At 38.8% G+C, this 26795-nt stretch overlaps 1 protein-coding gene across 20 annotated transcripts in view; it reads right to left on the reverse strand.

Moving 5' to 3' along the window:
* The window catches only part of ANK3 (ankyrin 3), a 687375-nt gene that overhangs the window by 556907 nt on the left and 103673 nt on the right, over positions 1–26795 (reverse strand). For 8 of the 20 annotated variants that reach the window (XM_059900917.1, XM_059900915.1, XM_059900933.1 and 5 more), the window contains exon 1: positions 17426–17444. The exons of 1 other annotated variant lie outside the window; for it this stretch is intronic. Coding sequence is in view for 1 of the 19 variants with exons in the window: in XM_059900918.1 (XP_059756901.1) it covers positions 17426–17464 (39 nt within the window). In the remaining 18 variants the exon portion in view is untranslated. Of the gene's footprint in view, positions 1–17425; positions 17465–26795 lie in introns of those variants that run through there. 11 more of the 20 variants (XM_059900918.1, XM_059900920.1, XM_059900935.1 and 8 more) reach the window with 5 other exon arrangements.

Consider the following 26795-nt stretch of genomic DNA (forward strand, 5'->3'; position numbering starts at 1 on the left):
TAAATATAACATGGATCCTGAAACAGAAAAGGGGACATTAGGGGAAAATGAGTGAAATCTGAATAGAGTGTGGAATTTAGTTAATAATAAAGTAACAGTGCCAGTTCCTTAGTTATGACATATGTACCCCAGTCACGTAAGATGTTTGGACTAGGAGAAATGGGGTGTGGAGAATATGGGAACGTGGTACTATCTTTGCAACTTTTCAGTCAGTGTAACGTTATTCTAAAATTAAAAGTTTATTTACAAAGACAAGGCAACTCTATATGGAACAATCTCAAAGATACAGTATTTATTGATATGCTCAGGGTGGAGTACAGGTGTGTTGCATGCAACCATTTCTGTATTTAAAAGACTGTAAGTGTGTGTACATGAACCTGTATATACATAAAATCTCCCTTCAAAGATGAATCTAGGGGCTTCCCTGGTGGCGCAGTGGTTGAGAATCTGCCTGCCAATGCAGGGGACACGGGTTCGAGCCCTGGTCTGGGAAGATCCCACATGCCGCGGAGCAACTGGGCCCGTGAGCCAAAATTGCTGAGCCTGTGCGTCTGTAGCTTGTGCTCCGCAACAAGAGAGGCCGCGATGGTGAGAGGCCCGCGCACCGCGATGAAGAGTGGTCCCCACTTGCCGCAACTGGAGAAAGCCCTCTCACAGAAACGCAGACCCAACACAGCCATAAATAAATAAGTAAATAAATAAAATTAAAAAAAAAAAAAGACTCCACGCTCCCAAAAAAAAAAAAAAGATGAATCTATTACATATATATATATAACACATTGCTATGAGAAGGGGAATGGGGTGACTGGGGTAAAAGAAAGCAAAAAGGATTTACTTTTCACTACATATTCCCTTTTGTGTCTTTAAGTTTTATATTCATGTATTATCTATTCAAAAAACTAAGTTAAGTAAGCCACAATCAAGGGCTGATAAGACCCTAAGTGATCACTGTCGTATATGTAAACACAGTTCTTTTTTTTTTAACTTTTTATTTTATATTGGAGTATAGCCTATTAACAATGTTGTGATAGTTTCAGACACACAGCAAAGGGACTCAGCCATACATATGCATGTATCCATTCTCCCCCAAACTCCCCTCCCATCCAGGCTGCCACATAACATTGAGCAGAGTTCTCTGTGCTATACAGTAGATATTACTATTATATTTTACTTTGTTTTTAAGACAACTACTTTTGTGATACAATTAATGGTGAACATGTAAACAGGGTTTTTTTAATTGGGGTATATGGACACCCTGCCCCCCCATCATGTATCTATGGATTCAGGAATGGGGAAAAGTACATTTTTATTTTCAGGAACATCTAACTGAAATCTGGCATCTCCTTGCATTATAAATATAGGCATGATACAAACCACAGCGTATTAACAGTACCTGCAACTATCACCAATAGAAATAACAATTACTTTCCTATCACACACTATAGTTAGGCAGATATCTCATGATATTGCTTAAACTCATCATGATTTCAAAAATATAGCTGATGTTAAACTCTGCTAGACTTTATTACTTAATGCATTAGTAAGTACATCTATTACTTAATCACAATTTTTAATCTTTGGTAACTATTCTAATATAACTAACTTCTCATATATTTTATTTTACATATTTAAAATCTTTCCGAGAAGAGGTTCATAGGCTTCATCAGTTGGCCAGAAAAGCCTAAAAAAAGGTCAGTTTGAGAGTTCAGATGTAACAAGAAAGCATCTATCTTCAAACCAGCGAAGGGCACCACTCAGCAAATGCTTGTGGGTTGAAGAAATGAAAGAAATTAGCATTCCTAACTACTGTTTTACGGTTTGATTTATAAAAATAGTTCACCTCTACAAAGAACTAAGACAAGGTATCAGTCCTTTTTCCAATAGTCACTGATACACTGACACTTCATACACAAAACCGCAGCAGTGACAAAGGCCTGAGCTAGAACCCCACTTGCTTTGGCAGGGCATGAGTGGTAAAGCTCATCCTAAATGCTTTGAATTGCTCTGTCCTAAAATGTGAGCGTGGCCTCATGCAATAAAACACTCCATAATGAATGTAAAAAATAAAAAACAATTTTTTCCCATAGTAAGCTAAATTACAAGGGGAAAATGCAAATGATAATGTTTATATGCAAATGTTATATCTCTGAATTTCAAAAACATTTATATCAGTTTTAATGTTCTGTTTCATTTCTTCAAATAATTTACATAGCCATCTGCAGGAAAAAAAAATTGCTAAGTGCTATTTTCAAGCATAAAAGCAAGGGATTGCAGTAATGAAATGTTGATTATCATAAGAAATTTCATCAAACATGTTACTAAAATCCGTATCCCGTGGCTATAGATTTACATGAATCACCAGCATAGTAAAATCATCAGAGAGAACACAGGTTTAATTTCACATGAGTTTTTCCTAGTGAAATCATTTTGGCTCCTAATTATTGCCAGTTCTTTGTGTCATCACAGCTATTAGTTCAATAACCCAAGCTGCTATGTGGCCAGATATCAATATCATGCTCATTGATATGCAGCTTCTACAATCCACCATTTCCTCCCTTGGAACAGTGGCAGAAGATCTGTATCATTTCAGTCTCCCTACCTCCTCTTCTCTACCTGTAAGACTACTATTCTGAGGCACACTCCTCAGTCTCACTGAATCAACATCAATGTATAATTAAAAACATAAACATCAGTTATAAGCATTTACCCAAGCATTTGTTTAAAAGCTGACTCGTTAGTATTTGAAAGACAAAATCTGTAAAGGTCAAGGATTTACAATGGGGGTGAGGATGGGGGAATGGGCAAATAGGTGAAGGGGGTTAAGAGGCACAAACTTCCTGTTTTAGAATAAATAAGTCATGGGGATGTAATGTACATGATAAGGAATATAGTCAATAATACTGTAATAACTTTGAATGGTGACAAATGGCTTCTAGACTTACTGTGGTAATCATTTCATAATGTATAAAAATATCAAATCACTGTTGTACACCTGAAACTAATATAATACTGTAAGTCAACTAAACTTCAATTTAAAAAAGGATACAAATATGTTTTAAAAAGAAGGATTTATGGGCTTCCCTGGTAGCACAGTGGTTGAGAATCCGCCTGCCAATGCAGGAGACACAGGTTTGAGCCCTAGTCCGGGAAGATCCCACATGCCACGGAGCAACTAAGCCCATGTGCCACAACTACTGAGTCTGCACTCTAGAGCCCGCGAGCCACAACTACTGAGCCCGCATCCTGCAACTACTGAAGCCCGTGCACCTAGAGCCCATGCTCCACAACAAGAGAAGCCACCGCAATGAGAAGCCCGCACACTGCAACCAAGAGTAGCCCCCGCTCACCACAACTAGAGAAAGCCCACACGCAGCGACGAAGACCCAACACAGCCAAAATAAATAAATAAATAAAATAAATACATTAAAAAAAGAATTTACATACAAGATGGCTCCAAAAACTTAAGTCAGAATAAGTCCTGATTACAAAGGTTTAAATGATCTTCTATTCAGAGATGACTTTCAAAGACAAAAGAGCTAGAGGTACCGCAGATTCAAAGCCACTGGTTTATGTCAGAGACGTGCACAATAAATAAAAACCAGAAGTAGCAGAATGGAAAGCTACCTGTATGTTTTCTTAATAAAAGAGTGGCTGAAGCAGTATGTGTGACTCCACCACGTTTTATAAAACAATTTCATCTGCTTCAAGGCCTAATTTCAACACCTACTTGTCACCTTTTTATCTAAAAAGATCAACCCAAAATGCCTTCAACAAATAAAGTATCTTTGTAAAAGGCATTTCTATAAATAATACTCCCCAAAGGATGTAAACACACAATACCAAAAACAAGAGCTGACAAAAAAATAATAATAATAATAATCAAAAGAAAACATTGTCTCTCATTTGATTGCTGGCTTGTGACAAAGCTTGTGAACTCCTCTTGGTTGCTTAGCAACCAGTCTAAGCAGCGCTCCAGCCTGTAAGAAATTTCCATGCCAGAGCTATGGAAATAGACGCTATCTACTCAGTGTATTTTTCAAGGTTACCTATATTTGCAAAAGAAAAAAAGGAAGACAGAATACTGCCCTTGGGGTTTCTAGAGCCAAAGACCTAGAAGGAAGTTCTCTAATAATACTTTGAGCCCCTCTATGATAGTTCCTCACCACCAATGCTCTAAGCAGACAACTCCCATATTGGGAAGGAAAGGCCCCAACACCCATAGGAAGTGTGTGTCATCACTGAAACAAAACAACCAAGGCTCCACAAAACCAAATTACTAAGTTCAAGAGTTAGAAGGTAGACAGTGGACCTTTGCTCCATAAGCACCACTATTCATGGCTCACTTTCTATGCTGTTCCCAAGATTGCCATTGAACAACAGAACAAGATTTATTTTAGGTTTTGCTGTCTTCGTTTTCCAATAAACACATCATTATAACTTTCTTTTAGAATCTTCCACCATCCTTGATTATGTCTGATCACAGCACTAGACAATCCCTAAAATGAGCAATTTATTTCCATAGAGACTCATCTTAAAAGCTTGAGCCTGGTAAACATAATGAGTAAACTTACTGGCATCACCACAAGTGACAGGCACAGACCAGTCTGTCTCCATCTTGGTTCCGAAAGGAAAAAACAAGGTGTGATGAGCCCAGACCCAGGTGCTCTCAGAGAAAGGAAAAGCAGAGACACACAGAGAATGGTTCGTGTTCATTGGTGAACTGGTGTTAGTTTCTCTATACTTAGTTACAGATTCTATCCATTCATGTTTAATGTCCAGGCCACCAAGGAAGAGGCCGTGCCTGCTTCTCACAGGGAAATGACATGAATGGTGGCATGTGGTCTCTTAAATGAGTTGGATAGTGGGATAGTGAAACAAAGCACTGGACCAAGGTCCGGGCTCTAGTTACAGGAAGGTCAATTATGGGACTTGTGTAAGTCATATAAATTGAGCTTCCATTTGTCTATAAAGTTATATCAAGAAGAGCTTCTCTGCCCATTTCATAAGGATGGCCTAAAAAAAAATCAATAAAATAAAGTAACAGGAAGCATATACAACTTCTAAATACTCTTTCTCATTTTGTGCAACACTTCCTGCTTCCTCGAGACACGTTGTAGGGGGTGTCATGCTGGTACTGATTATCTCCAGAGATCCACATTATTAGTAGACGGTAACATTATTTCAGCTTATTTCTGTCTATAACAAAGTGCTTGGGAAAATAAAAACGCAGCTTTATCATTAGACTTTAAACCAGCAGAAAATATAGTGCTAGCTGTTGATGGGCAGTAACACTGACAGCTAGAAAAGAAACATAAAAAATAAAAGGTAATCATTCAGGAATTCCCTGGTGGTCCAATGGTTAGGACTCTGCGCTTTCACTGCCGAGGGCCCCAGTTTGATCCCTGTCGGGGAGCTAAGATCCCACAAGACGCAGGGTGCAGCCAAAAAAAAAAAGTAATCATTCTTCAGTTCCCTATTATTTCCTGATTTTAACAAATGATGTATCTCAGATTTTCGATGGTTGAATTAGGACAAAAAGCAAACACAATTGTAAATTGTGCTGGGGAACATTTTCCTTTGGAACACTGATAACAGTACAAAATTAAAAATAATTTAAAAGCTCTGATTAGTCCAATTAATTGGTCTCATGAGATGATTTAGAAAAAGTACACATCATCCTTTTTTTTTTTTTTAGTAAAAGGCGAAAGATGTATTCAGTATGAAGAGAAAACAAGAGTATTACATCATCCTTTTTTAAACATATATTTCTATAAAGAGAAAAGTCTTCCCTCATTTGGTGATTAAAAATATTTACTTTTTCATTAAAAAGTATGCCTTGGAGATATATATATATATATCTGTTGAATTAAAAGTAAAAAAAATTTTAGATGCCGGAGAGTGTCTAAGAGCTGATTAATTTAAGGTGAAATCTTGCTAGGCATGTACTCATGAACGGTTAACCTTTGTTTAGGCATATTAACATCATTTGTAGAAACTGTTGAGTTCACTTAATACAGCAGGCAGGTGGGAAAGGCCAGTCTGTAGCAGGGAGCACAGAATCACAGAAGAGAGAAGAGGAATCTGAAATGGAAAACTGCCGCTACACAGCTGAGAAGTGTTTTCTCCCATGGCTATAAGCCTTGACCTGTCACATTACTCATTTCAGCTTCCTGCACAATCTCAAAAGTATCACCTACGTCATGATAAATGTGCTTGAATCATCAATAGCTAAGTCTACTAGCAAATGTGACTCTTGGTTCCCTGCCCCCCGGATCCGGCAGGAAGAACGCTTGCACAGAACAGATGTATGGAATACACCCAACAAGCTGTTGTATGTTGAGTTCACGCCTTATTTCATGCAGAGGTATCAGGGAAATGAGAGAGCTTAAACCTTTATTTGAAATGGAACAGATACAGAACTGCAAAGGAAATATAGTCTTTAGGAGAGGAAAGGCTTATTGAATCAGTCTTTCCCACATATACATGTGTTCACTGAAGGCAAGAACTTAAAAAAAAGCATTGCCTTCCAGGCCAAGACACAAAGAACTAATATTTTCTCAGTAAAGCTCTGTGCTAGGGACCATACTGGGTGTTATAAACAGTCCCATAAGGTAGGTATCACATCTAATTTATAGATGGGTAACCAGAGCTCCAAGAAGTAAAGTGAGGGACTTCCCTGGCAGTCCAGTGGTTAAGACTTCACTTTCCAGCGCAGAGGGTGTGGGTTCGATCCCTGGTTGGGGAGCTAAGATCCTACATGCCTCACGGCCAAAAAACCAAAACATAAACAATAGGAGCAATATTGTAACAAATTCAATAAAGACTTCAAAAATGGTCCACATCATGGCACATATATACAATGGAATATTACTCAGCCATAAAAAGAAATGAAATGGAGGTTTTTGTAATGAGGTGGATGGAGTTAGAGTCTGTCATACAGAGTGAAGTAAGTCAGAAAGAGAAAAACAAATACAGTATGCTAACACATATATATGGACTCTAAGGAAAAAAAAAAAAAACAAAGGTCATGAAGAACCTAGTGGCAAGATGGGAATAAAGACACAGACCTACTAAAGAATGGACTTGAGGATATGGGGAGGGGGTGGGGTGAGATGTGACAGGGTGAGAGAGTGTCATGGACATATATACACTACCAAATGTAAAATAGATAGCTAGTGGGAAGCAGCCGCATAGCACAGGGAGATCAGCTCGGTGCTTTGTGACCACCTAGAGGGGTGGGATAGGGAGGGTGGGAGGGAGGGAGATGCCAGAGGGAAGAGATATGGGAACATATGTATATGTATAACTGATTCACTTTGTTTAAAAGCAGAAACTAACACACCATTGTAAAGCAATTATACTTCAATAAAGATGTTAAAAAAAAAATGGTCCACATCAAAAAAAAAATCTAAAAAAAAAAAAAAGAAGAAGTAAAGTGTCTTGTCTGGGGGCACTCAAGCAGTGAGAGATGGGACTAAAATTTGAGTCTGCATCATGCAGACTCTCAAGCTCATCTACACATTTCCTGCCTTTCTAATTTAAAAAAGTCTTAATAAGAAAGGCCAAATCCAACACAGAATACCTAAATCATTGTAAAAGGCTGCCTATTGAATTCTGGAAACTTTCCGGTAAAGAGCAACATACTTACATGGCACAAGGTTTTAGCATATGTTCTAACTATATCATTTCCAAGTACCTATCAGTACAGTGCTCAGGAATCCTGACAAGGCTGACATCTTAACTGATGACTCTTTTCTCAGGAGGTGATACATGCCTCAAATTATAGCTGGATATTCAAAACACTAGATCGGAGTCGAAATAAATAAGTGAAGTAAATAGCTGTCACCAATATGGCTTTACCAGTTACAAAGCTAATCTAGTGAATGTTAAAACTTTGGTGGGAGGGAGAGGGCAGGTTAGAAGCCAGAAGGCCGAGGTGAGGAGTGAAGAGCAAGGCTGTGCCCCCCCAAACCTGGGAGCAGCTGGAGAGAACAGAGAGAGGGGGGAGCTTACGTGGGAGGGGGAACCCACGTCACACGGCTCATACTGTCAGCAGCAGCGCCTGCCGACTTCCCTGCGCATGGCCAGCCAGGGCCAGTACTTGAAATGTCACACACAGAAAATGGAACAATTTTCCTGGCCTCCCTCATTCAGAATCTAATATATCAGCGGACAGCATAGCCCTGGAAAGAGCACGATTTCGGGGATCAGTTAAGCTGGGGTTCAGATCGGAGCTCTCCTATTTACCAACTACTTCGAGCCTCAGTTAAGGGTAATTAAACCAGCCTAACAGATTCATGAGAGAATCAAATGAGTTAACAGCATGTAGCACATAATGGCCACTCAGTAAATGTTAGCTCGTTTCCTTTTCTTCTACTGCACGATATGAAGTCATTAAGTATCAGCAGATTGGTTATATGTTCAAAAGACAAACTACAGTCAACTACATCAGGAAGTCTTTTTCTCTTTCGTGAACCTAAGAATGAGTACATTGGGGGTCAGGAAGCGGTGGACTGGGGAGTTTGAGGTTAGTAGATGCCAACTATTACATATAAAATGATGGACGACAAGTTCCTACTGTATAGCACAGGGAACTATATTCAATGTCCTGGGATAAACCATAATGGAAAAGAATTTTTAAAAAAAGAACACATATGTGTCCTGTTTTCTTTCTGGCCTGAGACAGAATCACTTTTGAGTTGGAATTGCAGGCTGAGCAGTGGATGATATGCATTACAGTCTACCGTGAAGAAAGGAGCCCACCATCATAGCTTGGAGTAAACAGCATTTATCACACTGAGGCTCCCCCCAGGTCCTCCCCCTGGATGAATTAGCAGAGCAGCTCTTAGCAAGAGGCTCAGCAAGAATCTGGAATTATGAAGACTTTTTAGAGCTCTAACTTCCATCACTATATACGTTATACAAATACAGACTATACGTGTGTGTGTGCATGCAACCGTATGTATACATACATACATATATATTACATATAGTGATACCTATATATATATAGTGATAACATACACATTAGATAGGTGGATAGATACATAGACAGACTGATAAACATTTATCATTAAGACCAAAATGAGATTAACATTCTCAAATCCCGTTCATCTATTTTGGTCCAACTTTTAGAATATCACAAATGGATGTAGAGGTGTATGTCATGCGGGTCAGGGAAGCATCCATGGGAAGAAACTTTGATCATTTTGAAATTGGCATTTAAAGCATCATTGCCCAGATCTGTCAGCAACTTCTTGCCTACTGCTTCATTACTACACTATTAAAAATGTTAAGTCCTCATAATTTTCTGGGTATTACCACCATTCTCTTAACACTTACCACATGGAAGATGGGCTTAGAATGCCATCAACTGAGGAAAAAGGAAGGAGGAAGTGGCATCTGCATGTTGATGGTGATGATACTTAACATTTAGCAAATCCATGTAATGCACCAAGAACTTTTTTGAGAATGGTGAGTTCTCATTTTATTTTCATAATAACTCTCTGAGGTAAGGACCTGTTATTATTCTGCCTTAGAAATGAGAAAATTGAGGAATATAAACAGGCAGGTAACTTGTTCACAATTCCCAACTAGGAACTAATCTGCCAGACTTGAACCAGTAGGCTACCCTGTCCTCTGGAAGAAGGTGATCAGGAACCATACCATTCCCCAAGCTAGGACCACACGGAAAGCATCATAAAGATGAGAGCTGTAAGGTGAGAATTTACCTTAGAATTCCAGGGTACTAATTTGAGTTCTAGAGACTCAGTTCACATAGTAAGCCTTTCAGATGTGATCATGGCTTTAGATGTGATATGGATTAATTCATAAGAAGGTCTGCCACAAAGGGACTTCCATAAGTGTTTAAAAAAAGAGTGAAATTAGAAGACAGTGTCCAGGTAGCTTGGAATCTACCCCAATGCTCCAAAGAGAATATTAACATATTCAATACCTTACTATATTGTGATCCACAATTGCATCCAATTTGATGTGAAGCAGGTCTATACTAGATTGATCTCCTTAGCTGAGAATTCAAAGCCCCCAGCATGACTCTAGCCTACCTTTTCAGCCACATTCACCATCCTTTTCAGCCATAATTACCACCTTTTGATTTTCAGATCAAAAATATGACCCAATACTGTGTTGTAACATGTTTTCTAAAAATTAACATATTTGAAAACAATTCTACAGTTAACAGTTATACCATAGTTGGAAAATACATGCTTGTTTACTAAATTTTTAAATTAAACTTTGCAAGTTGAACATAATATAAAGAGAATTAGAAGGCAAAGGAACTCTAGAAAAATATTTCCACCAAAATGGAGTCAAAGGACTAAGGATATTAATATATAAAAAGCTCCTAAGAATTGACGAGAGAAACGTTGATACCCTAAAACAATAATGCCCAAAGACAAGGATAGACAATTCACAAAAGAAGAGGTTAAATGTTTACTAAGATAAAACAATGTTTACTAAGCATGAAAAAAAAAGGATGGGGACCTTTTGGAAAGATTTTTTTACAATATTGTACTTTTAGAAATGGAACTTTATCAACTGCCAAACTCTTGAATCTAGTAACCAATCCAAACTAGTAGTGTCACTATCATATGTTAAGTCCTTTTACAGGGTAAATATGACAGCCTCACCACTGACTTGAGCAAAGCATAATAAACATGCAGAAAAAAATAAAATAGATTATTCTCTGAACTTTCAGGGAGACAGTAAATAGACAGCATCAGAGATCTGGGAGAAAATACTGTGATAACAGACATCATTTCCGAAATCTTTAACAGCTCTAAAGTGGCGTACTGGAAACCAGAGGGTCAGTTGAAAAATTGGATTTTCTCCTGTGTAGAAGGATCCTAGGGAGGACCATTTTGAGAGAGCACGAGATTAACACGTTTTAGTTATTGATTCTTTGGTCTGCTGGGCCAGGATTCTAAGCTCATAGGTTCTGAGCTTGCGTAAGTTACTTGTATGTGAAAACTACATGTTAGTTAACTAACGACTTGTCATTTATAAGATGATTTCTGATACAGGTAAATTATATACATTTGTAACTATTCTGACTAAGAGTTATGATTCTTTAATCTTCCAAATCCCCCTTTCATTCTCTACATACCCCCTTATCTCTCCCCATCACATTCTCTCTCTCTCTCTCTCTCTCTCTCACACACACACACACACACACACACACACACATACACACATGTATTCCTAACACATTTTTTAAAGGACCAACAATAGACTTCTCTTTAGAACAGAAATCAAAGCAAACACATCTTCCTTGAATGTCATGACAAAATGTTTCAGGACCGACACTCCCAAGAGAAAATGGGAGTCTTTTCTTCCTACTGACCACACACCTTCAAGAAGGGCCCACTTGAAGGAGCAAAGAGCAAAGACACATCTCAGCCTTCAGATCGGTCCTGAACTAAGGGAAGTGACAGCGGGTGCGGCCAGAGCTCTCTCACATCTGGACCTCACGTCAGTCAGTCTCTCCCCATAAAGACCTTCAGGGCAGCGGGGCGTCCGCATGCTGGCAGCTCTGATCTGTTCCGAATGTAGAAGGAAAACACACTTTCGCAAACACCACCAATCATCCAGGTATTTTTAGTCAGACTTATTGTAAGCCGTACCCTTAAGATGGGCATGAGTCAATTCTGACAGTTCTTAGAGTTGTGTCACCAGGAGGCAGACTTTGCCCAACACGAGGGAGCATCGTTCCTGATTACTCATATTCTTCAGGTCAAAGACAAAAGAATTCTATCAAAGCAGCTCATGCTTTACTTCATCCTTTCTATTAACTAAATCACATGTTCTGACAGCACACCTATGTGCAGATGTCAAGTCACATCTACAAACATCTAAATCAAAGGCCTGCCTAGGCAAGTCTTTGGCGGACAAGATTTAAAAAGTGACCTCGGGGGGCTTCCCTGGTGGCGCAGTGCTTGAGAGTCTGCCTGCCAATGCAGGGGATACGGGTTTGAGCCCTGGTCTGGGAGGATCCCACATGCCGCGGAGCAGCTGGGCCCGTGAGCCACAACTACTGAGCCTGCGCGTCTGGAGCCTGTGCTCCGCAACAAGAGAGGCCGCGATAATGAGAGGCCCGCGCACCGCGATGAAGAGTGGCCCCCGCTTGCCGCAACTAGAGAAAGGCCTCGCACAGAAACGAAGACCCAACACAGCCAAAAATAAAAATAAATTAATTAATAAATTAATTTTAAAAAAAAAGTGACCTCGGTTTCTTAAATGCTGCCATTTGATTCACATTCTATAAAAACACATAATCAAAATAGTGGGGTGGGGGGAGAGTCCAATACCAGACATAATAAATGGGTTTCCTTTCATTTTTCTTGATACTCTTTTTATCTCATTAAACTCAGAATTCACCCAAGCCACGCCTTCAATTTATGCACCATGAAGTCATTTCTCCTCATTCTCTAATCCCAGGAAGGCTTTAATATTTTAACTGGGTGAGAGGATTCAATAACAGGGATTATGAAAAAAAATGACAGGGATTCTGTGTTGCCTCCTGGGGCCCCGTTTTGCTAGCCGAGGGGGTTGAACATGAAGTGCCTGGAAAGGGAGGGTCTGGAGTGGGTATCAAGCAGTGAGGGGCCTCTTTAGAGTTCAGATCTCTGGCTTCTGGTATGTTCTTTGAAACTGACAAGAGAGAAAGCAGACTCAGCTGACAGACCAGTCAGGTTCCAAAGCACCAAGACAGTTGAGTTTATACTCAAACCAAATAGAGGCCAGAAGAGATACTGCCAAGATCCCCCCCAAAAAGCAGAAGAAACTCTTCACTTTGGGGATAAAAGGCATCAGCTCTGAGCCTCTTTTTGCCCCAGTCAGTTTTGATCACTCGCCTAACTGAATTCCTGATGCTGTTGGAGGCTCTAGAGAAATCACTTCAGCCTGGCATTCCCAACAGCTGCCTAAGGTCTTCAGACATCACAGGTACAAAGCCAGGACTTCAGTAAAGACAGCATTTAAACCACGCGTAAAAGACTGCTATAGAACGTAGGTAGCAAGACCACACATTCATTCCAGAAGCTGTTTAAATGACTAAAGGCTAAATAAAGGAGGTCAGTCTGTGCACAAATACATGAGTAGAACAGAACAAGAAAGTTCTAAATCCACGCACGAGTAGTTGTTTCATTCTCATAGAAGATTTAAGATCAACAAAAATGTTTCAATCGTGAAACGTGACAATGTATATTTTTGTTCTTCGCCAGATTATTGGTAAAATTCATGTTTCGTTCATTCTGAAAATGGTATCAATTATTAACTATGCTAGATTTAAGATTCTAAAGCAGAGAATGCTTTTGAGCAACCACAGAATCCTAGAAATAGAGTAAAAATGGGGGAAGCTGGGAGACAGCCATTCCTGTTTTAATTCTACTATCATTATCTTAGACAACCTTTTAAGATTTTTATTTATCTAACTACATAAAATGAGAGTTTTAAATGAAACCAATCAAAACCTACCTTAGCTTTGAAATTCTGAAGATCTCCGTTCAGCCCTCTGCAGAGCCACTAAATGGGAGCTATGATTTTGATCCATTTCACATATGATTCAATTTTTTTAACTTTAGAAAATGAAGATAGTGATACTCTTGTCCCCTAAAATTACTGGAAAAGAAAATACCCTAAATGTGCAAAAGTTCTTCAAGAGGTCAGACATATGAAACATGGGCAAGATGAAATTAAGTGTAGGACTCAGATGAATCTGGTTTCAGCTTATCACTAGTGACACAAATAACACTGACCAGCAACACTGCAACATCCTGCAGAGGTGAGACCCTGCCGGTGACACGATGAGAAATGCCTACTGAACCGATGTAAAAATTTCCACAGACGACATTATCATTCTTATGAGTAGCTCATGACCCTCCAAGGTCGGTATTACTCTGCCATTTCATTGAACAACAACAAAATAACATGAGTTAAGGAAGATAATTCAAGTGCACTTATATGTTAAATTAGGGTAGTGACGTGTGTAAGCAAAATAACTAAAGGTTCTATAGACAAGAAATGGAATCATAAGTTATTATTGGGTTTAGCCATATGAAATAGCTGGTGTTTTTGACATACCAAAATGGCAATTTCACATCATTCAACCTTATAAAATCTATACATATGTGTGCGGAAGTCACCTTAGAACAAACACTAAGTCGTAATAACATGAATTATATTGTTTGGAGATATTTATTGAGCTCTTATTATGTCACTGAGTTAAATGTTTCATCTCACAACAAACCTATGAGGTAGGTACTCTTACTATTTTCAAATGAGGAAAATGAAGCATAGAGCAATTCAGTACCTTGTCCAAGAGCAGAGAGTCAAGTAGAGATGACATTCAAAAGCAGTCTGTCTTAACTGTTGCCTTAGCCTGACAGTTGGAAAGCATAATACCTCCCAGACTAAAAGCAGAAAGACCAGTGGAAGTTATGAGCATGTGGAAAGATGAATGGTAGAAACTGTAGGTTTGGTTCCAGACCACCACAATAAAGCAAATACTGCAATAAAGCGAGTGACACCAAATTTTTGGTTTCCTAGTACATATATAAAAGTTATGTTTACACTACACTGTAGTCTATTAAGTGTGCAATATTATTATGTCTAAAAAAACAATGTACATGCCTTAATTAAAAAATACTTTATTGCTAAAAAATGCTCACCATCATCTGTGCCTTCAGTGAGTCAGTAATCTTTTAGCTGGTGGAGGGTCTTACCTCGATATTGATGGCTGCTCACTTGTCAGGGCGGTAGTTGCCGAAGGTGGCAATTTCTTAAAGTAAGACAACAATGAAGTTTGCTGCATTAATGGACTCTTCCTTATATGAAAGATTTCTCTGTAGCATCCAATGCGGTTTGATAGCATTTTACCCACAGAACTTCTTTCAAAATTGGAGTCCATCCTCTCAAACCCTGCCACTGCTTTATCAAATAAGTTTATGTAATATTCTAAATCCTTTGCTGTCATTTCAACAATCTTCACACAGCATCTTCACCAGGAATAGATTCCATTTCAAGAAACCACTTTCTTTGTTTCTTTGCTTCCATAAGAAGCAACTCCTCATCCATTCAAGTTTTATCGGGAGATTGCAGCAATTCAGTCACATCTTCAGGTTCCACTTCTAATTCTAGTTCTCGTGCTATTTCCACCCCAACTGTAGTTACTTTCTCCACTGAAGTTGTGAACCCCTCCAAGTCATCCATGAGGGTTGGAATCAACTTCTTCCAAACTCCTGTTAAGGTTGATATTTTGACCTCTTCCCATGAATCATGAATGTTCTTAATGGCATCTAGAATGGTGAATCCTTTATAAAACTTTTTTCAGTTTACGTTCTCCAGATCCATCAGAGGAATCACTATCTATGGCAGCTATGGTCTTATGAAATGTGCTTCTTAAATAATGAGGCCTGAGAGTTGAAATTACTGCTTGATCCATGGGCTGCAGAATGGATATTGTGTTGGCAGGCATGAAAACAGCATTAATCTCATTGTACATCTCCATCAGAGCTCTTGGATGACCAGGTGCATTGTCAATAAGCAGTAATAATTTAAAAGGAATCTTTTTTTCCTAGCAGAAGGTCTCAACAGTAGGCTTAAAATATTCAGTAAACCATGTTGTCAACAGATGTGCTGTTATCCAGGCTTTGTTGTTCCATTTACAGACCACAGGCAGAGTAGGTTTAGTGTAATTTGTAAGGGCCCTAGAATTTTCAGGATGGTAAATGAGCATTGGCTTCAACTTCAAGTCACCAGCTGCATTAGCCCATAACAAGAGTCAGCCTGTCCTTTGAAGCTTTCAAGTGAAGCCAGGCATTGACTTCTCCTCTCAAGTTATGAAAGTCCTAAATGGCATCTTCTTCCAATAGAAGGCTGATGTGTCCACATTGAAAATCTGTTGTTTAGTGTAGCCACCTTCAAAATCTTAGCTAGATTTTCTGGATAACTTGCTGCAGCTTCTACATCAGCACTTGCTGCTTCACTTTGCACTTTGATGTTATGGAGATGACTTCTTTCCTTAAATCTCATGAACCAACCTTTGCTAGCTTCAAACTTTTCTACTGCAGCTTTCTCATCTCTCTCAGCCTTCACAGAATTGAAGGGAGTTAGGACCTTGCTCTGGATTAGGCTTTGGCTGAAGGGAATGTTGTGGCTGGTTTGAACTTCTATCCAGACCACTACAACTTTCTCCATATCAGCAATAGGGCTGTTTCACTTTCTTATCATTTGTATGTTCCCTGGAGAAGCACTTCTAATTTCCTTCAAGAACTCTTCCTTTGCATTCACAACTCAGCTGATTGGAGCAAGAAGCCTAGCTTTTGGCCTTTAAGGTGAGAGGCACCTTTCACTTGAACACTTAGAGGCCATTGTAAACTTATTAATTAGCCTAATTTCAATATTGTTGTGTCTCAGGGAATAGGTAGGCCCAAGGAAAGGGAGAAATAGGGGGGAAGGCCGGTCAGTGGAACAGTCAACACACACATTTATTAAGTCTGCCATCTTATATGGATGTGGTTCATGGAGCCCCAAAACAATTACAATAGTAACATCAAAGATCACTGATCACAGATCACCATAACAAATATAACAGTCACGAAAAAGTCTGAAGTATTTTAAGAATTACTGAAATGTGACACAGAGACACAAAGTGAGCAAACACTGTTGGAAAAACGACGCCAACAGACTTGCTTTATGCAGGCTTGCCCCAAACCTTCACTTTGTAAAACACACAAATAAACAAACAAAAACAAACAAAAAAAATGCAACATCTGCAAAGCACAGTAAAGTGCAGTGCAATAAAACAAGGTGTGCCTATACTCATCACTGTACGGGGAAAAGGCACCCACATGGCCCACCGAGCAGAACACCCCTCAAGGTTAGACAGACACATCAGGTTATCATGGCGAAAAAGTCTTTCACTATTAAAATCTTCAAACTGGCTCTCCTTGTGCTAATGCCAGATCTAGAAGCCAATGACCGATCATAATTGGACTCCCATGCAGGCTTTTCAAACAGGAGAGAAGGAATGTACTAATGAGGTAAGCCAAGCATTGGGCTCTCATGGCATCATAAACGGAGAAATTGATGCTGCATCAGTCTCCAAGGGACATGGCTACTCTCACGTGCCATAAAGTCAAACCTCGAACTACACAGCTGAGGACCAGGTGTGGAATACAGTGAACATCCTCAAGGTACCATCCTACCATGAACTCGTGTCCAGGTGACCATGTCACCCCACTAGGCAAACTATAAAAGCTTTCAACTTATGCTCTAATTTTAAAAAACTAATAAACTAGTTAAAAGTAGCATCTCATATAAAAAATTCATTTGAGTCCATGTTTACAATTACAACAAAGAAAGGAAACCAAAAATAATAGATTTGGTGAAGTCACTGTTAATTTACCTTTCTAGAGCCTCGTGAATAGTAGGATCCATAGTCATCCTAAAAACAAAGAAATCAACATTTAGCAAATATGAAAGAATTTCATATATTTACCATGACAGTAGTTTACAAATGCTTGTTATTAATGGACTTAAAAACATAGGAAGTAGGGGAAGGGTAAGCTGGGACGAAGTGAGAGAGTGTCATGGACATATACACACTACCAAATGTAAAATAGATGGCTAGTGGGAAGCAGCCGCACAGCACAGGGAGATCAGCTCGGTGCTTTGTGACCACCTAGAGGGGTGGGATAGGGAGGGTGGGAGATGCAAGAGGGAGGAGATATGGGGATATATGTATATGTATATCTGATTCACTTTGTTATACGGCACATACTAACACAGCAATTACACTCCAATAAAGATATTAAAAAAAAAAAAACATAGGAAGTGCCTTAAAAGGGGACACAAAGAAAAACAGAGGAAATATGATGGATTACAGGGAAAGAAGTCTGCAGGAAATGCTTAGATTACTACGCAATAAAGAAAAGCTCGGAAGTATGCACACCCAATCAATGGCATCAATAATCTGAATAGAATTTTTAAAGACGAAGTTGTGCCAAATGCACAAAAAGTATGACCCTGAACTTGAAATGAATATGCCCATGAGATACAGCTTCGACAGTTATAGTAAAGATAAGGCAAAAAAATTTTCCTCTGTGTGAAAATGCTGGCACAGTGAAACATTTTTCCATACCATTTCCCTCCACAGCTATTATGAGAAATCCATTTTTGTTCTCAAACTTCATTACCACAAATATTGTTTACCAAGAGCCAGAAATGACAAGGCAGGTAAAAGCCAAAAGCCTGAACATGCAAGAGATGACATGGCTCCTGTAATATTATTACAGCCTCGAAAGAGAAAACTAAGGACCCACTTTGAGAACAGGTACTCCAAGATGAAGGTTATGGCTGACTTTCTGCTTTTACAAAATGCTAACTTTATTCCATCAGGGAAAAAAAAAATGCTCTTAGCTTGTTTCCTATTAGGATATAGCAATATGTGCAAGATGCAAATTATTCCAACAGGAATCAAAGCTTATGTATGTAGAATATGAAGAAAGGAACATTCTGCTTTGGACCTTCAGTTCTAGCGATGCTTGCATTAGTTAACTCAGCTCTACCAAAACCAATACAAATTGATGCCACACAGATTATTTAATCTGTCAGTTTTTAAAAATCCACTATCAAATCATAAATAATTAAATCTGAAATTTGAAGTTTCTATCTAAGGTTCCATTAAAGGAAAATAAAATTAACATTTCTAAAACCTTACTTTATTCTTAGCCATATTTTTAAATTTAATCTTTACATCTTCTAAAACAATAACGTTAATAACTTTTTTTTTTTTGGCTGCGTTGGGTCTTCGTTGCTGAGCGCGGGCTTTCTCTAGTTGCAGCGAGCGGGGGCTACTCTTCGTTGCGGTGCACGGGCCTCTCATTGCGGAGGCTTCTCTTGTGGAACACGGGCTCTAGGCATGCGGGCTTCAGTAGTTGCAGCACGGGGGCTCAGTAGTTGTGGCATGCGGGCCCTAGAGCACGCGGGCTTCAGTAGTTGTAGCGTGTAGGCTCAGTAGTTGCGGCGCACAGGCTCTAGGGTGCACGGGCTTCAGTAGTTGTCGCGTGTGGGCTCAGTAGCTGTTGCTCGCGGGCTCTAGACCCAGGCTCAATAGTTGTGGCACACGGGTTTAGTTGCTCCGCAGCATGTGGGATCTTCCCGGACCAGGGCTCGAACCCGTGTCCCCTGCATTGGCAGGCGGATTCTTAACTACTGTGCCACCAGGGAAGTCCCAATAACTTTTTATAATTATATATGAAAGCAATATACATTCATTGTAGAAAATATGCAAAATGCAGAGAATAAAAACCCATCACGGGCTTCCCTGGTGGCGCAGTGGTTGCAAATCTGCCTGCCAATGCAGGGGACACGGGTTCGAGCCCTGGTCTGGGAGGATCCCACATGCCGCGGAGCAACTGGGTCTGTGAGCCACAACTACTGAGCCTGCGCGTCTGGAGCCTGTGCTCCGCAACGGGAGAGGCCGCGACAGTGAGAGGCCTGCACAACGTGATGAAGAGTGGCCCCCGCTCACCACAACTAGAGAAAGCCCTTGCACAGAAACTAAGACCCAACACAGCCAAAAATAAATAAATAAGTAAATTTATAAAAAAAGAAAAAACCCATCACAACCCCACCATTTAGAAGGAAATTAACATCTTCTCTTGTTCCCTTTCAATATATAAAGTTATACACACGGTATTTTAAATGAGATTTAGAATTATACTGCATATACAGTGTATCTTGCCTTTTTCCCTTAACATCAAATCATTTATATATATAATAGTCTTTGAAAACACAATCTTAATAGATCATGCATCCAAATCCTCATATTCACAAAATTCGTTCAAATATTTTCTGATATTTATTATTTAAGTCGTCTTGCTTTTCTTTTTGTCTAGTACATCTAACATTGAAATAATATCCTTGTATAAAAATCTCAACATGATACTGGCTAATTTCCTTAAGTGAAACTCACCAAAATGGAATTTCTGAAGAAAAGGCATAAACTTTTCCCATGGCATTTGTCTGTAATTTGCCCACCAAAAGGACAAAAATCTATAGATTGCCCACCAAAAGGAAAATGAACAGTGCAGCTCAGTTCCTATTTCTCAAAATGTTCAAATGTACCTTAAAATTTTCATAAAATACTTTTATTTCATAGCGAAAATAACATCTACCTTTAATTTTAATTAGTTTTTCTTATTATTACTGCAGAGTAATTTTTTAAATTTATGGTAGTTCTCCTGTTATTGCCTTTGACCATTTTTACTTAGGAAATTTGCAGTTTTCTTATTGATTTGTAAGAGTTCATTATACAATAAAGATATTAATCATTTGTGTATTATAATTGTATACATACTTTCATTTGCCTCCCTAGTCTGTTCTTTGCATTTAGGTTTGCTTTATAATGGTTTTGATGCACAGAAGTTGAAATTTTATATAATCAAGCATATCAATCATTTCTTTTGTGGTTTCTTCCATGGTTTCTATGCTTAGAAAGTTTTTCCCCAGTCCAATTTCAATGAAATAGCTACTTATATTTTCTTTTACTTGCCCTCCAACTCTGCTACTACCTTTTACCCTTGCCTCTTTTTTTTCCAATCTGTGTAGAATTTATTGTTGGTATGGTGTGAGGCGAGTACTTATGTGATTTCTGATGACCCCCTCTCTCAGTCTTTTCCCCAACACCACTGGTAAAATCACTCATTCCTTCATGGTTCATTTGTATAAGATTCACTTTGAGAGCAGTTGCTTTGAGGTACAATCTGAGCTCTAAGGTCAGTTTTGACAACAGGGTAAGTGTTCTTTAACTTCTCTAAATCTTATTTTTCCTTAAAAATAAAATGGGGATAACAATACCTATCTTACAGTTTTCTTGTAAGGTTTAAGCTAGATAATTTACAGAAAGCACTTACTTCAGTGTGTAGCACAGCACATGTGCTCAAGAAGTCAATGGCGAGGACTTCCCTGGCGACGCAGTGGTTGAGAATCTGCCTGCCAATGCAGGCGATATGGGTTCGAGCCCTGGTCCGGGAAGATCCCACATGCCACGGAGCAACTAAGCCCGTGTGCCATAACTACTGAGCCCACGTGCCACAACTACTGAAGCCCGCGTGCCTAGAGCTCGTGCTCCACAACAAGAAAAGCCACCACAATGAGAAGTCCGTGCACCACAACGAAGAGTAGCCCCGCTCACGGCAGCTAAAGAGCTCCCGCACACAGCAACGAAGACACAATGCAGCCAAAAATAAATAAATAAATAAGTAAATTTTTTTAAAAAGAAGTCAATGGCTGGACCCCAGATTCAGGGCTACTTCTCTCCCTGTGATCCATCTGTCAATTCTTGTGCTCACAGTGTAAAGTTAACAGAACACATAATATTTGGTAGGAGAAATATCTCCAATTTCTTTTTCTAAATTTTCTTGGCTATCCTGCCCTGTTTTTTCTTTACATAGGCCCCACCCACTTTTCATTTCGGTTATTCTTAGGATGCTCTTTTCTTCCCACATTTCATTCCCATTCTCTCTCTCTCTGTCATACCTTGATACAAAGAACAAAACTTCCCAAACAATGTTTAAAAGTCACAGTGAACAACGATATCCGTATCTTTTAACTGATTAAAATATTAAAATTCTAGGGTCTCATATGATGCGCTGGATGTTGGCTATGGATTTAAAACAGGTAATCTTTATGATACTGAAGAAGCATCTTTCTATGCTTAGTTTTTTGATTGAATATTTTTGTCTCCATCCCACAGAGGAAACTGAATTTTAAAGAGGTAACAGGAGTTGCCCAAAGTCATAGTGGGGCCTGAATGTACACCCAAGTTGTCTGATTTCAATGCCTTTTCATTTTCCATTGCAACCATCCTACCACTCCGTAATACAGTCAAGTCTCCAACTCAGCAGTATCTTTTGTCCCAAACTTAGCCGTATAAATTCATTTAGACCTTATAAAACATCGTATGAAACTAATGTAATATATGATGGCTAACTTCTCAGCTGATCTGAAGAAATGTAGATCATCCATTATTATTTGTAGAAATATTTCAAGATTTATCGATTTTGTATGGGAAAGAGAATTTAGTAGGAGATGCAGAGACATGGCTGAGAAGCCTCCGTAGTCGTCACCTAGACAGAAAGAACAAAGAACCTTCTATAACTTTGGTCCACTGAGGGCATAAACACTAGAGGTAGAAAGGGTAGGACTTTAAAGCAAAATAGAAACTCTTGAAAAAAGAGGGTTGGGAGTTAGCAGAGGAGATGGAAACGGTGATAAAAAGTAGGGTAGAAGGAACAAGCCAGAGTAGAGTAGCCTCTTCTCCTTCTTTGTAGACCCATTATGGTTGAGGGTACCTGCTGGAGCAAAAGCCAAATATGAATACGATTTGGCCCATCTGCTTTCCTTTTCATGGCCAGCACCCAAGCTCTGACCCAAATTGTTCCCCTCCCTCTGACCCACTGCATTTTGGAAAGGCAAGTTTTCCTTCTATTGGTCTGATCCAGATAAATACATGTCTTTCTGTGCTGCTCTAGGATAGTTTGACTTCAGCAATTATTGAAAAATCGACAGGGCATTAAAAACTGCAGATAGAAGAAACCTGCAGTTTTTAAAAACCTTCAAATAAAGTTGACCCTTGTGTTTTCTAGAAGGTAATTATCCAGGCAATGCTCTTTCTCTGGGTCAGTTCTGCCCCTTCCTGGGAGAGCTCCTTTATCAGCCAGGTTCCTCCCTTCTCCCTAACAGGAATCCCCAATGCCTCCCCTCACAAACCTCTCTGGATTCCGAAACATACTGTTCTTACCATCTTTTCCCTTATTCCCCCCAGAGGAGGTCTGAGAATCTTGTTAAGTCCTCATCTGGATGACAAATAGCCAGGACATGGAAGCAACCTAAGTGTCCATCGACAGAGGAATGGATAAAGAAGATGTGGTACATATATACAATGGAATATTACTCAGCCATAAAGAAAGAATCAAATAATGCCATTTGCAGCAACATAAATGGACCTGAAGATTATCATACTAAGTGAAGTCAGACAGAGAAAGACAAATACCTTATGATATCGCTTATATGTGGAATCTAAACTATAACACAAATAAACCTATCTACAAAGCAGAAACAGACTCACAGACTTAGAGAATGAACATATGGTTACCAGGGGGAAGGGTACGGAGAAGGGACAGATTGGGAGTTTGGGACTGACATGTACACACTGCTATATTTAAAGTAGATAACCAACAAGGACCTACTGTAAAAAAAAAAAAAATTTAATTAAAATTAAAAAAAAAAAACACCAAAGGCTTGACAAAACACATCCACACATACCCTTTTCAGCTTTACACCAGGACCCTCTCCTCTCCCTTAACCCAATCCAAGTTCCCCCCTCCTGTGTTCTCATACTGCTAAATAGGTCAAAATCATATGCTATGAGGGAAAGTGATATGTTTAAACAGAATTAGAATAAATTAAATAGAATTAAATTAATTACAACTAAATTTAGTAGAATAGAATTTAAATAGAAAATATCCCTTCTGCTTTTCTCTTCTCATAGCCCAAACCATGTACCCATGGTTCCACAGGGAAACAAAAATGCTTAATTCTTCATCCTTGTCTTGACATTAATAAAAATGGGAAGCACAATTATGTGCCCAGGGATTCCACGTTATATATATATATTTTTTAACTTTTTCAACTTGCATGTTTTTTTCTAATTACCTTTTTTTATTGATGTATAATTGAGCTACAATGTTGTATTAGTTTCAGGTGTTTAGCAAAGTAATTCAGTTACATACATATCTACTCTTTCTCAGATTCTTTTCCCAGAGAGGTTATTACAGAGTATTGAGCAGAGTTCCCTGTGCCCTACAGTAGGTTCTCGTTATTCATCTATTTTATATACAGTAGTGTGTATCTGTTACTCCTAAACTCCTTATTGATCCCTCCCGCCCACCTTGTGGTACAGTAGTGAGTATAGCTGCCTTCCACACGTTATATTATTGGGCCCCTAAAACAATCCTGTGAGAACAGGGTAGACACTTGCATTGTTAATTTATAAGAGGAAAGTGAGGAGCAAAGAGAACAGTGAATTACCTGTATGCTCAATGAGTGGCAGCAATGGAACTGGCACCCAGGATTCCTGCTGTCAAATCCAAAATTCTTCCTGTTGCCTGAAACTCTCACAGTCCCTAGAACCACAGTTACTAAACTTTTACAATTTCTATTAGAGCCACAGAGGAAATCAGGGTTCGTCTCTCAGCAGTCATTCTCCAACAAGACTATTCTTAAGTCCATGGTAATTACTTTGAGACTGTCCTACACAATTCTTGTTTCGTCCTTGACTGAATAATCTCTTAAAGCAACAAGCAAGGAAATATAGGTCAAATCATGTCTGAGTTTATAAAGGCAGGAGTGGAGGTTATTATGCTGCTATGAATGTTAAGTAAAAAAGGTTCAACATCAGTTACAATAACTATGTACAATTTTATGAATGGCTTCTTTTAAATAATGACCCTACTTCCAAGGAGATCTTGAATTCATGACTTTTCCATATCTGACATATTCCTTATGTATATATCCAGCCAGTCAATGTCTACAATAATCCAGAATTATTCCACCCACGATTCAATATGCATATCCATTATAGTTGGGAATCAAGTTTAGTTGTGTTTGTACCAACAATGTAAAAGAATAAGTTCTCATATAGTACTTACTATGTGCCAGGTACTGTTCTAAAGGGTTCACAGATACTTTCTCATTTGATCCTCACCTAACAACCTTATAGGGTCAGTACTTTTATGATCTCTTTTTACATACATGGAAACTGAAGCACAGAGAGAGTCACTTGCCCAAAGTTACACAGTAAATAAGTAACAGTAAATAAATAAGTTTAGATTTGAACCCAGATGGGGTGGTTCCACAGTCCACAGAATGTCAATACCTTGTAGTTTCCAAAAGATTTTCATTTGCTACCGAGAATTAGGCATGAATTAAAAACCCTTGTATGTTGACCGCTAGAATCAAGTATGACATCTCGAAAACCACCCTGGTTAAGAGACCATTATTTGTGTTGTTTCTCTTTTTTCTTCCTTGCAGTGACTTTTTTGTATTTAATAATGCTAATCACCAAAAACCACTTATTGTCTTAAAGTGGAAGATTTTTTAATAAATAGAAAGAGAACATACTTTCTCCAATAAAAATAAATAAAACAACAACTAGCCTTTTGGAGCTAGCGGGTATTTAATATATGCCCAGCACGAAACATGTTTAATTCTTTAAACAATATGAGGTAGGAATTATTATTGTTCCCATTTTACAGATGAAGAATCTGACATTTAGATTAAATTGCCTAGTTACACAACACTCAAACCCAATTTTCAGAGCCCTACTCTTAGCCATTCTACTAACCTGCCCTCAATCTATTCTACTGAAATAACACTGGTTAAATCAGGGAAAAGCAATTTGGGCAAATATTTCTCCACTGCAACTGCAACTGTGCAAAGCAACACAATGTAATGTGTTCCCTTACATCCACAAACGCACCAGCCGATATGTTCAAGAGGAATGTCTCCTGGAGTGAAGACCTCTAAGGACCTTTAGGGGACAGAGTCATTAGTACAGTAAAAAGCAATACTAGCTCCTTTACTTATTTAGATAATTAAAATTCTAGATTGTTTAGTCCTGAATTTGACATTTTATTTATCTCTCCTTCAGGAAATAAGCCTGTCATAAAGCTCAGAATGCACTGATCTCCAAACATATCATTTCAAATATACTTGAATAAATAAACTGAGATGGTGAACATTCATAATATTCTTGCATCAGAGAGCAGGGAAACAATTTATCACTGACAAACCACCATTCCAGACCTTCTGGGAGTCATGTGATTTGTTGCAGGTTTGAGAAGCTTAATGTCAACCCACTTGTTGATAAAAGTCATAATTTACTTGTTGAACTCAGACCAACTAATGTACTTAGAATGAACTACCAGAAAATTTCAAGTGGCACAATTATTGTTAGCAACTTGTAGCTAGTTAAAAAACATGTCTAATATCATCTCTTCCTCTTTTTTTCTAAGATGATAGCCAAGCAATATAATAAGGCTCTGTAAAGTAAAGAACAAAGATAAGAACGGCTGCCCTGAACAGGTAATGGATTTGATCCTTTCTTTCAGCTGATACTGTAGGGGCAACTCCAAGTGTGAATTTTAACACAGGCAAGAGCTATGTTAGATCACCTAGTGAGAATAACAATGCAAGATCAAAGTCAACCACAGCAAAAGATGGGAAGGCTTACTCAGTCTAGTAGTAATCTATCACGCAGTGGTAAAAAGTACAAGGTCTAGGGAGGCAAGACCTGAATTACAGCCTCAGTTTTCTCATCTATAATGTAATGATGATTAGGTTTCTACCCAAAGGGTCATGAGGATTAAATAAGGTAATGGTGGTAGAGTGCTTATTAGCACATAGTAAAAGTGCTCAACTCATATCTGCTGCAGATGTTATCCATTTAGCTCTCCTGTTTCACAGGCATGATAAGGAAATTAATGAGTTGGAGGTTAAGTAAACCAACAGAAAATGTGCCTTAGAGTTTTACAATCTTTTCTAATGGAGAAAACCAGGACAAGCGTTTCTGTTTCTATTTCTGTCTTGTTCACCACTGTATCTCCAACACCTGACAAAGTGCCTGATAAATACATGCTCATTAAATACATGCTGAATCATTACAGGAATGAATACATTAAAAGAGTTGTCTCTCTCAGTGTAACACATAT

This window comes from Balaenoptera ricei, chromosome 16 (genome assembly GCF_028023285.1).
Source record: "Balaenoptera ricei isolate mBalRic1 chromosome 16, mBalRic1.hap2, whole genome shotgun sequence".
NCBI classification, from domain to species: Eukaryota; Metazoa; Chordata; class Mammalia; order Artiodactyla; family Balaenopteridae; genus Balaenoptera; species Balaenoptera ricei.